Raw genomic sequence first — 12,184 nt, 5'->3', positions numbered from 1 at the left:
ATAAAATACAGTTTAATGTAACTACACAAATCATCACGGTCCAATGAATAACAGTGGGAAGTGTTAGCATTTCACTGTCTTAGCATTTAAAAATATATACTGCTGTTGTAAAGAAAAAGAAATATTGAAATATTAAGAGTTTTTTCACCTAGATTATCCAGAAGCCAGGAATTTTCTACTGGACTGCAAAGGTAGAATTACTTTCCTGAGTCCATGTAACTCACTAGGAAGTATGCAAGCATTATTTCCAGGGCTGATAGGTGAGCTATTGCTGCCCATACCTTTGTGGGAAGGGGAAAAAAAGTGCAATACTTGTGATTTTGAAAGGAAAGGGCAAATATTCTCTCTTTGGTCATCTTCTGATTTCTCCTGTGCTCTGCCTGATCTATTTTATGGCACTTCCTTCCAGATGAAGAATGCTCCCATTCTACTTCCACCAGCCCTTTAGTTGTACCCAAGGTCTGTGTCTTTTTTGCACCTTTGCCACTGAAGTGGGCTTAGTCAGAAATCAAACCAGAAGAGAAAAAACAGCCCCCATCTCACCTTGGGTGTTAACACCTGGACAATACTATTTGGTTTTTGGGTTTTGAACTCATCAGAAATTACTGCACAATCAAGCATTATTCTCATGCTATGCACAGTGTTGCAGAGCTTCTTTCTTCTCCAATGACCATAGCTGAAAATAAGTAAGGTGAGCTGCACACAGTGCAGGGAGTCTTCATACTGTCTCATTTCAGAAATATAATGTGTTGAATAAATTTTTGGTGAAGTTTGCTTACTTGTTTCTGGGAGTCATCTGCCTCCCTATGCAAATTATCTCTGCAGAATTTAATAACAAGCAGGTATGCATCAGCAGTAACATAAGTAGACCATCAGCACAGAGAAGCTAAAACAGTAGGGTTAAAACCACTGCCGAATCCAGGGCTCAGCTGTGGTACAGCTGTAAATGGCAGTACTGGAGCATTTGGCCCAATCTGTGCTGCAGGTCCAAACACCCACCTGTGCGGTCAGTGGAAGTGTTCTACCCATCTGCTCTTCTCACACAGCCTTCCTCGGAGACAGCAGAGGCTGAGATGCTCCTGTCAGTAACTTGGCTGGAGCCTGATGTCTCCAGTGCAAATATACTTTACGGCATCCATGATGGTTACTCAGAACTTAGCAGAAGCGGGGCTTTCTGCAGCACGTGCCTTTGTAGGAACATGGCATAAGTAGGTGAAAAACGGAGGTGGGGAAAGGGAATGTGGTGAATTCAACCAATGCAGAGAGAGAAAAGAAATGCTAAATCTGGGAAAGAAGTTATGGAAGGGAAAATTGTAACTGTCCAGGTTTCTTCACTGGGGAGAAAAATCATGACCCACTGAGAATCATCTTAAAGATCTGCATAGACCATTTTGAAACATGAATACTGTGCTCAGGGCTATGAAAAGGCAAGTTATCTTCTGTTTCCATGATGCAGGTTTCAGACAGGCTCTCCTAGAAGCTGTTATTCTGGAACCCACTCAATCTGGTTTTACAGTTTTAGAATCGTGTATACTGATGCCAAACAATGCAAGAATAGCACATTCCAATAAAGCAGTTCTCAGACACGCTATCAGAAGTGGCTTATAATTCATCTCCTTACATGCAGTCTTTGTTATTGGCTTATTAAAAAAGCATTATTTTTCCATATTGTTTCCATATACATATCAGAATCAGCCTGAATGTGCTCTGCAAAGCATATGCAAATATCTTCCACAGCTATGACTATTTCTATGCTCCTGGGCTGGAACACATTAGTCTGTTTTTGGACATTGAGTGGTTGGGTGCAGGTATTGCATGAAAAAAATTTTCTAGCCACAATTCCAGGCTTACATATATTCTCTAGCTAATCATGAATTGATGGCTCTCATTAACCCAAACATAAGCATCCGAAGAAATACATTTGCCCTAAAGTCTAAATACATTTTGATAGCAAGATTTTGAAATCTATGTAATTCATTACAATAATTATTTCAATGTAAAAATCATATTATAAATATATATATATGTGTGTATATATATAGAGAGAGAGAGAGAGAGAAAATTTTCTCATGTTGCTTTTCAAGCTGCAGAAGTTGGTTCTTTGAGTGAAATCAAACAAGTTTTCCTGAACGCCAGTTCTTAAGACCATGAGTGAAATAGCAGAGTGATTCCACAAGAGCAGTGCACCACCTATTGACTCAGGCAGTCATTACTGGCCATTGAAGAGTTCTAGTGCAGCTGCTACCTGCCGTGGTTACTATCAAAATCTTTTGAGCTGTGTGGCCAGGAATATCCCAAGGGATATTTCAGCAAAACATCAGCTCCACAATTCTTCTACAAATAAACTGGCTTGCCAGAAGAACACCCATCCAACCCAGGAAAGACCCTAGCAGCAAAATGCAGCCCTATGTGGGGAATAGAAAAAAAAAAAAAAAATCAAGATGAGAATACTTATAATCTAGCTTTCAGTGACTATGAAACCAAAGCAGGAGAGGCAAACTCATCTGACTGATAGCCCCTCTGTCAATTCCGTGCTCATTCAGCTCCCATGCATGGGCCTCAGTCTTTGAGCATCCTCTTTGCTTTAGGAGAAGACCAAGTGGAGAAACTGAAGTTTAATTTCCATTTTGAAGCTGTTTTACATTTCTCTGAACTTTGAGGATGCAGAGAAGTCTTCTACAAAACAGGAGGTGTTTGTAAGGTTTGTGTCCTCTACGTAAAGTGGAAGCACTGTCAAAGGCAACATGCCAGACCAAAGATCTCTGCTCTTTTTATTTGCTGCTCTTTTGCACCTAGATCAAGGCCTGCATTTTTCCTTAGCTGTTGGTTCACCTCTTCAGCAGCAAAATATCTTCTTCCTTCTCCTGTATTTGAGAGTTTTTGCCTTCAGCTTTGAAATAGTTTTTAGATCCTTCTGCTTCAGCACTATACAAAGGATGACATCTCAAGAACATTAAATTCTGCCATCTACCATGAAAATATGCAGATGAGCAATGCAGAGAGCCCTATCAATTTCTGCTGACATAGGCTGACGTAAGGGGTTGCTGAGGATACAGGCTTCAGTAGATTCACTTCATAAGAATTTGTTCAGGTTTTAGGCTTTAGGGAAAGTCATATTTTGTTACTGAAACATTTCAATACAAGTGTTTTTATAGCATAAGCAACGATATGGAATGAAAAAAATTAGATCCATATACTCCATAAACTCTCACTTGAGCGATTATTGAAGTGTGTCATCCACAGGACATTTGAAGCTACAAGCAAACAATAACAGCTGCCTTGCAGGTTCCAGCTCACCAGGCTTTTATGAATATTTTATAGGAATGGCATAGCTACTCAGCTATCTCTTAATTCCCAGGCGATAAATCTTTGCTAAGTCTGAGGTGTGCAGATGATCCTTCTGCATGCATGTTTACATTTCAGCATCACAAAATTGCTTAGACCCATGAGAGTTCACAGCAACCCAGCGGAGCACCACACAAACAGATACAGCAGAGCAGTGTGAACCCGAAGGACCACTGTAATCTTCTGCTTAAATTAAATTCTTTCTTTGCAATTTCATCTTTAAATAATGACTCATGGGAATATTCTATTCTGTTAATCTATTGCAAATACTTGAACAGTGTTTTACTGAGCCTGAAGCTAAAATAGAGATATTTTTTCCAATGTTATGATTATCATTCATATAAGAAGTTATTTTCCTTCCTAAAACATAATTACCTTCCTAAAAACATTGGCTCCAAGTAGTACAGATCCCCTGCATTAGGTTCTATGAAGTTACAGGCTGTTGCAAGATGAAAATAACTTCACAGTATGATGATTCATTCTGGTAGATTATTTTATATAGCATTATAGTATTTATACAGTGTATCTCAGTCATTTCAGGTTTCAATGTAAAAGCTACTCAAAAGAACACTGCATATTCCAACAAAGAATTAGAATACAGAAGAATTAAGATAATTCTTACTAGAGAGGTCAGATTGGCTGGCAGGATCTTCCTCTTAGTGGTGAGGAAAGAGTTCTCCTCCAAAGCCTTGATCCCTCTTGACCAAAATCAAAAGATGTTACACATATTCCCACATGATCTCAGGCAAACATGCTCAGTTCCACCCAATTTTACTTATTTAAAGAAACCTGGGATAGTAGCCGTTACTCTAAAGATGCATAGTTGCATCAAGTTCAGTGAGAAATGAATTTCTGGAGACATCCTTACAAAATTGACCTCTTCCATTTCTAAACAAGAGAATACATACCAGTTTTCTGGAAAAGGTAGAGCTGACAAGACACGAAATAATTTCAAGGAAGTGTTTTTGCAGTCCAAAACAACCCATGACAATTTTCCATCCATGGTAAAGCTTCCTGTACTTAGAGTTTTCCATTTCAGCTTTTGTCCCATAAGTAGTCAGACCTTCTCACTTTGACTTTTGTTTTCAAATTGTAAATTCACGGCAGGATCCACAGTGAAAGTATGCCAGTTTCACAGCCACAGTTTCACTGTCTGAACTACTGCCAGATAACCACATCCACCGAAAACATGGAGGGCACACTGTTGGAAGAAGACAGCTTGAACATTGCCCAGTGGATCTGCTCATTCTCCATGGCCAGCTGAAGGAATGCTGTGAAGCCTCTCTCCAGCAGTGTTAAATGATCTGGTCAAGTATTTGCTGAGCAATGTAGGTATATTTAGTATTTCATTTTCTGTTTCAGAGAGGTTCTGAAACACTGAACTACGCAGAAATAGTCTCAGTCATACATCAGCAGAAAAGCTTGGTTATCTTTGGCACCTTCTGAAGTTCTTCATTCTTCCAAGCTTCTCACAGGCAGTAAGAGTTGTCGCGTCGTTCATCATTAACACATTATTCTTAATTTTTCTTTAACCAAACATCTTCTTTGAAGTCTGCCTCTGTTTGTTCTCAGGGATCACAGTTGTTTTTTTTTTATTGGCTATCTCAGCATCTCTGGCTTTACTGAAAGCAAAAACAGCTGCATTGCTTCTCTTCTTCTCTCAAAGAAAAGCTTTGCATTCTTGTTGCAGCTTTTCACCTACATTCAAAATGTCCTGCATTCACCTGCATTCAAAATGTCATTCCTTCTCTACACTGTTTTTATGCTTGTGAACATTGTTTCACAGGGAAATTCAGCTAACATCATTATATGAGCCTCTTAATGATGTTCTTTTGATCACATTCTAGGTTTTGTCTATTTTCCTGTCAATCATACCCTTTTCTTTGATGCCCTATATCAATTACCGACTGCATTACAGACTCCAGGCTTCTAAAACTAAAGTGATTCTTTAATAATTAAGAGAATTAGGAGAACTGTTTTACAGAGTTTTATCTTCAACTGTTTTATCTTCAACTACCATTCATATCATGTGCAGGAAAATTTATTTCTTCCCAGATAACTTTTCTTCACTTTGTGCTATTTCTCAATTCACTTCTTCCATACCATCTTTTACTGCATTACCATATTTTATTATATTATTTTATGTCATTGCTGTATTCCCTAGTTACTACATTCTGTAAAGTTCTTCCTAGAATTGTCCAGCTTCTCAGCTTCATGTCAAGGATATCAGCACATGAAAATCCCCACTCCGGCCCAAAGGCACCTGACCCTTTATCAGAGTACAGTGACCTAACATCTGTGACAGCAGTGCCTGCTGTAGCTGCACACCATGAGCTAACAGAGACTGTGATGAAGAACTCCTGGAACTCAAAGCTAAGCATTTCTTCTAATGAGCCAATATCACACAGACCACTAATGTATTGTACAGAATGTTAATGGCAATCAATATGAATGATTTTTATTATAGATTATTGCAGATCGATAGAGGTGGAAATTATGTATTATGTTCTAAAGAGAATGTAATTACAGAATGATACTTGCATTGTTAGCAGCCAAAAGAAAATGCTCTAATGCTCCTCAAGCATGACACAGCGTGGACAGCAGCTTCATTGGCTTCCAAAGACTGCCTCATGTGTATACAGAACTTTCAGTTTTAAAGGGGCAAATCTGGGACCATAAGGGGCGACCAGGAAAAGAAAACAATGAGAAAATGAAACTGACAAAAAGAGAACAGTTTGGCTTGACAGGGAGCTATCATTTTCTCTTACTAAGAGACAAAAAAAAAAAAAAAGAAAGAGAAAACAGAAAAAAAAGGCACTTACTAGTTAACAACCTACTGATAAAAGCTGAACATTCTGAACCCCTTATATTGCCGTATACAAGGCTTTGAGGGCAAGAATCTAAGCAGCTGAAAGAAAAATCGATTTGCATTGATGAGCTGTGCAGAGTCCCCGTCTGACCTCAAGCCTACGTGGCTGCATGGTGATGACATCCCACGGTGTAGAAAGGTGCATTCTCTTAAGGGAAGAGGAGAGAACACTTAAACATTTGGATTTTGTCTGTTTCCCATCCCTCCAACCCTTCCAACTCACTTCTATTCCAGATCCATGGATACGTGAAATTAAAACAGTAATGTTCCTGTTACAGAATTGCAGATACACTTATCTATTAGTGATAAAGCCAAATATATCCCTTATGCACATGATTTCAAAACTACTCTTCTTAATATCAGCTTCCTTTTAGTGCAGACTATTGAGGAATATTATAACTCTTATAAAGTTAGAAATCTGTAAAAGCAGTAATCTCATAGAATTTCCAAGATCTCAGGAGCCTGCCTGAGACGGTAATCTGTTTGACTGAACAAATCTTGTTGTTCTTTGTACTCTCCTTTCATTAACATAATTAAATATTTGCAATGGATGGTTACCACACACGCCTGCCACATGAAGACGTGATGCTTACAGAAAGACTGGTTGCCTTTCTGAGGCTGAACACTCAACAATCAAAATGTTTGATGTTGTTGTTTGGTGATTATAAAAGCTCCAGAAGGAAAACCTGCACTACCGACAGGATAGTTCTCTCAAGGAATCTGCTGGAAATACAGCTTTGTTTCTGGAATTACAGTATCTGGGTAGCAAACTGATAATGATGCACAAATTAAATTAAGATCTGACATGGTTTGGGGTATGGCAGATCCTACTTACTGATTATTCAACAAACTTAATCTATCACATAACACAGAGACTCAACCAGTCAGGAAATCACAAACAGTATGTTCCCAAAATAACACAAGAAATGGACATTTTAAACACGTTGCAGTTTTTCTTTCAGCTTTGGTGTCCATATTCCTCATTATATAAATGTATGCAAAATTAATTCCACTCCTATAAGCATGCAAAAACTCTGAGGGGAAAACAGCATATGGGAAGGCCCTGACTGAGAACACACGTATACATAACCTCTCAGTAATTGATAATCATTGTCCCTGTTTTTCAGGCTTCAGGTCTTGGGACTACCCTGTGACTTTGACTGAGGACAGGAGCTCTCTCTAGAAGCCACACTTGGCTGCAATACTGAAATCAGCAGAACCAAGAGAATGAGGTTTCCTGGGAACTGAGCTTATCAGCAGAGTCATAAGTGCATACCCATTACAACCTGCAGCACAGCGTTCTCCTCCCATAAACACTGAGCCTGCCAAGCAAAACAGGAAGCAGTAAAATAAGCATTATCTTACTTTAATTACATCTGTATAAATGCCATCTGTCCAGTTTAATTATCTAAATTCAACACAGGATTGCCATACCTAACAGTGAGTCTATCAGCTGCATTCTTATCTATGAGTAAGAAACTGGTGCCTCTCTTCCACCAGTCCTACAGAGGAGTTCAGATAATGAATTTAAAATAAATAGACTTACAAGTGGCTGGAGGTAGGTGCAGTGAACCCCATCTCTCCTGACCACTTTATTATTCTGACACTTTGGGGAAACAGCATGGTTGAAAACCACAGTAATATTTTCAGCTGTTTTATTTTCAGTGACCACACATAACACCACAGTGTCTTATCAAAATAATGAATTCAGTTAAGCCAGGGCTTTCCTTGTAGAGAACAGAAAATGGGAAATCTCTCCTGTGGCTGTTCACTCTTCACAGCCATTACCCAATTTGCGAAGCACTCTCACACTTCCTCCTGCCTCAGATGAATTACTTGTCGCTGTGCTGAGCCTTTCTCCATGACTGCTCCAGACCTTCCCCTCCCACTTACTGCACTGGATGCTTCCACCAGAACAAGCTGAAAGCCAGTGCCAAGCTCGAGCATTTGGAAAACAAAAACTGAGGTGTAATTGCAGGAGAGCTAACGTACTTCTGGTTTACTTCTTTTAAAATTGACATTAAATTCATCAGCAGACAGGAACATAAGATAGATATTTAATGGGAATTCCAAAGCTTCTTCTAGCTAATTCATGTTTGGAGTCTGTTTCATGGGTAATCTCTAATTACCCTCTTGTATCAGGCCTTTCTTGTATAATGTTTGTGGTGTAAATTATTCAGGTGTAGGCAATGATGTCAAATTCCATTAGCTTGTAAGAAGCAAGGAGGTACCCATACGAAAAGAATCTGCATGCGTGCAAAGCACTGCCTAGCTCGTGGCACTGCAGCCACAACTTCCAAACGCAATGAAGGAGATCTCTTGTCAAGCACCTGCACAACCTCTCCAAAGGAGCAATGAAGCAAAAGCAGACATTCTGCTTACATCCACTTCAATATTTAGTATACACAAGTTGCTAAACTTAATTAAGGTACTTAACTTTTAATAGTATCAATATTCATCAGTAGAGATGTAAAATCCCAGAGACGTAATGCACAAGTAGGGTTCTGGGGCACCACTTAAGAGTAGGCTCAGTGTTTCAGGGCAAGTGAGGAGTGCCACTGGACATCCATGGACCAATCTGAAACAGCACTCAGAAGGCTGCGGGACAGAATGGCTACCCCTGCATGTTGTAATCCTCTGACATATCTATAAACAAATGTACATTTGTTTTGTTACCTTTCGGAGTTCTGCTCTCAGCTTCTCAAATGCTCTTCCAGTATAGCCAGTAAACTTAACACAGTTATACTGCTTAGGACACAGGCTGAAATCCATGTGTTCTGGTTGGATCAAAATCTGTTTATCAATAAATATTATGAAAACAAGCAAAGAAGAGTATCTGAGATCCTAAACGACTGCAGAAAAGATGCCCAAAGAACACTTATAACTCCAATCCTGTACATTTGCACGGTGCCTGAAGTTCTTCAGGTAAAACCTGAAAATAGAATTTGCAGCGTGTAGGTTTCCTGGCTTTGTTTTGACAATTTAATTTCAGTTTTAATCACGCTCTCTTTTTCATTTTTAACGCATTGTCAGATATGAACAGCCTCAGATCTTCTGGAAGATGACTTTTTTGGCTCACAGACAGACGGGAGGGTGGGGAAACAACAACCAGATGTTTCGGTGCTCCACATTCCGGTGCTCCACGAAGAGCCCAGCACTACCGCGGCCGGCAACCCTGGAAAGAGGAGAGCGAGGAGGAGGAGGAAGGAGGCAGCTCCGCCCCGGCAGCGGGGGGCCGGGCTGCTTTCCGCCGCGCCGGTGGGGACGGTGGCAGCCGGCGGCGGGGGCTGCTTCGGCAGCCTGCGGGGACCCAGTGCTGCCCCGCTGCGCCCGCCCGCTCCGCCGCGCACTGTTGTCATGGAGGAGCCAAGATGGCGGGCCTGGCCTACACCCTGGGCAAGCGGGAGATCAACTACTACTTCAGCGTGAGGACCGCCAAGGCGCTGGCGCTGGGCGCCGTCCTGCTGCTCGCCGCCTGCCACGCCGCCTCCCGCCGCTACCGAGGTGAGCGGGGCCGCGGGAGGCGGAGCTGAGGGAGCGCGGGCGGCCGACGGCCCTCCGGCCGGGAAGCCGTGTGGGCCGGGCCGGGGCCGCCCACGGCTCCCGGAGGCAGCTTGGGCAGGGGCTCAGCGGGAAGGCCGTGTTCGTTGTCCGAGCAGGCGGAAGCGCGGGGCCCTGTCCGCCTGTGTGCTAGCCGCCGCGCGGGTCGCGCGAGGGTTGGCAGCCGGCATCTGGCAGGCAGCGCCATTGCTGTCTGAATTGGTGGAAGGTTTTGGTATACTTTTCTTATTTCATTTTGTTTTTACCCTCTGTTCAACTGTTAGCTCAAAATTCAGTCCCTTGGGTTGATGCAGCAAAATGAGCAGCTGCTTGTTTTTGTGTGTGGTTGGTGGACAAGCACGGTGTTGCCCTATAAACAGCAGTGAGAGCCACTGAAGGAAAGCCTTCTGCTATGCTCTTGAACATGGAGCGTTTTTTTGTGCGTAAACCGTGAAGTTGATCCAAAGGCTGCGTGCTGCTGGACAAGGGGTGCTGTTGTGCACTGAGGCTCGTGACCTGCGCTCCAGGACGATGGGGATGAAGCACTCTATTGTGGAAGTGCGGAAGGGAATAGGGAGCCTTTACAGATTCACCCTCCAGCTGACACGTCGGTAAATCTAACAGACTGAAGAGCAGTAAGTTGTGAGGCATTGAGGTGTTTACTGCCTGCTAGAGGAGCTTGGATATGAAGTAACTGAGCTTGTTGTGCTGTGTAACCAGAGGCTGGAATCCATCTCAAAAGTAGATGGAAGGAAGCTGGAAAATGTGATGCTTTTTTTAAGAGAATGATTGCAAGGCTGGCCTGAGAAAGCAGGGACTTCCACATACAGCAAATGAGCAAGAAGGCAGTCTGTGCATAAGTAGGATGCATGATCAGAGAGCTGTTGGGGCTCTCTGTTGAGTCACAAATCACATTAAGGTAGGAGTCTATAGGCCTTTGTAGAAGTTGGTTGAGTCAATATAGATTCTCATGAAGTTCTTTTACCTAAAGCTTTTAGTTTCTTTGAGCCACTTTAGGTTGAGTGAGGATTTCTCAGAAAATAGAAGCTCTATCCAGCTTGGTCTTCTTTGAGCAGGTAGCATTCAAAACACACAAATGGTTTGGGAAAGGAAGATGGAGCGTTTATAGCAGATAGAAAGGTTTTGGGGATAGGCAAAAGCAGACGTTGCTGTGAGATCATTTTGCAGCTGTTCAGTGATCTTAAACATCTGGCGTTAAGCAAACTAAGGAAAAACATAAGATTTTACTGTGATACTGCAATGTGAAGCTGAGTTGTGCCTTGCTTATTGTCAGTAATGCTGATGAGTCCCTCTTGGCCATAATATCCTCACACAGGGGTTGTAGAGGGAAGGGCATGGATCAGGTGTGGTCTGCAAACCTGCTGTCATTGGTAGAAGTGAGGTTCTCAAGGCCCAAAGCAGCAGGGTGGTGGGCGTTGGGCTGTGCCAGAGGAGGGAGCGCTCTGTTGTGCTTTTTCACACTGTTTTCAGGCATCTGTCATCGGCTGCTGCAAGGAAGAGGGGAGCAGGAAAGGCAAACTGTCATGGGAACAGCAAAGTACCCATTCGTGTGGATACTGTCTTTCTTTCGTAGATACATAGGAATGTGGAGGAAAAGGGGGGCTGCATATAAATAAAAAGTACATAAATAAAACCTCTGTGGAAGGTTGTTTCTTATCCAATAAATTGGCTCTTTCCATAATGAGATTGTTCAGATACTAAAGCATGCATTAGTTTATACTATTATGCAAAAATGCTGGGCTGCAGTTGGGGTAGGTTAAATTCATATTCAGGGAGACTGTCATATTTAGAGATTGCCTAATTTTCTTGCAAAACTTTCAATGAGTGAAGTTAAGCTGTCTTTAGCTTTAGTAAAGTTTCTTCATAGACTTAATTGTACTATATATCTTTATAATATCCAGTAAAAATCAGTAAAAAGTTATCAGCACGTTTCAGTTATTAGCATATTTCAAAGACTCAGTCTTACAGCTTGTTGGAAATAAGTTTCTATTTAATTTTTTTTTTGTTTTATTTTGTTTTGTTTTGTTTTGTTTTCATTCTTAGAGTCTCCATCATTGAATGATCACATTCAGATCTAGATTTTAATCTTGAATAGTAGTGACTGCTTGGATTTCCATTTCTTTGAAATTCTTAGTGTTGATCTCATTAATGGTTAAGAAGGTGCATTTCCAGAGGTACCATCTTGTATGTAACTTCCAGTTTACTGTCATAGTTGCTGTTTCCGTCTTTATTGTTGTTGTTATTTCTTCCACACTGTCCACTGTTGCATTGCCTTCTACAGTCCAGCCCCTCTCCAAGCTTCTACTACTTTCTTTAAAAAAAAAAAAACAAAAAGCCTCGGGTGTAAGTAATGCTCCTAATGGATTTTAGGAGCTTTCTGTGTTGCTTATGGAAGTATTCAGAAAATCA

The 12,184-nt window shown here is 41.4% G+C and overlaps 1 protein-coding gene across 3 annotated transcripts in view; it reads left to right on the top strand.

Moving 5' to 3' along the window:
* The first annotated feature begins 9,549 nt into the window (after nt 1-9,549).
* The window catches only part of CASD1 (CAS1 domain containing 1), a 37,332-nt gene continuing 34,697 nt past the window's right edge, over nt 9,550-12,184 (top strand). For all 3 annotated transcript variants that reach the window (XM_042817597.1, XM_042817596.1, XM_042817595.1), the window contains exon 1: nt 9,550-9,718. In XM_042817597.1, coding sequence (XP_042673531.1) covers nt 9,586-9,718 — 133 coding nt within the window. In that variant the 5' untranslated portion in view covers nt 9,550-9,585. The remainder of the gene's footprint in view (nt 9,719-12,184) is intronic.

Source organism: Centrocercus urophasianus, unplaced genomic scaffold (assembly GCF_019232065.1).
Source record: "Centrocercus urophasianus isolate 14NV4802_14NV808 unplaced genomic scaffold, USGS_Curo_1.0 seq_16, whole genome shotgun sequence".
Taxonomy (NCBI): Eukaryota; Metazoa; Chordata; class Aves; order Galliformes; family Phasianidae; genus Centrocercus; species Centrocercus urophasianus.
Note: the sequence above shows the minus strand (reverse complement) of the source record. Positions and strands in the feature narration are given on the sequence as shown.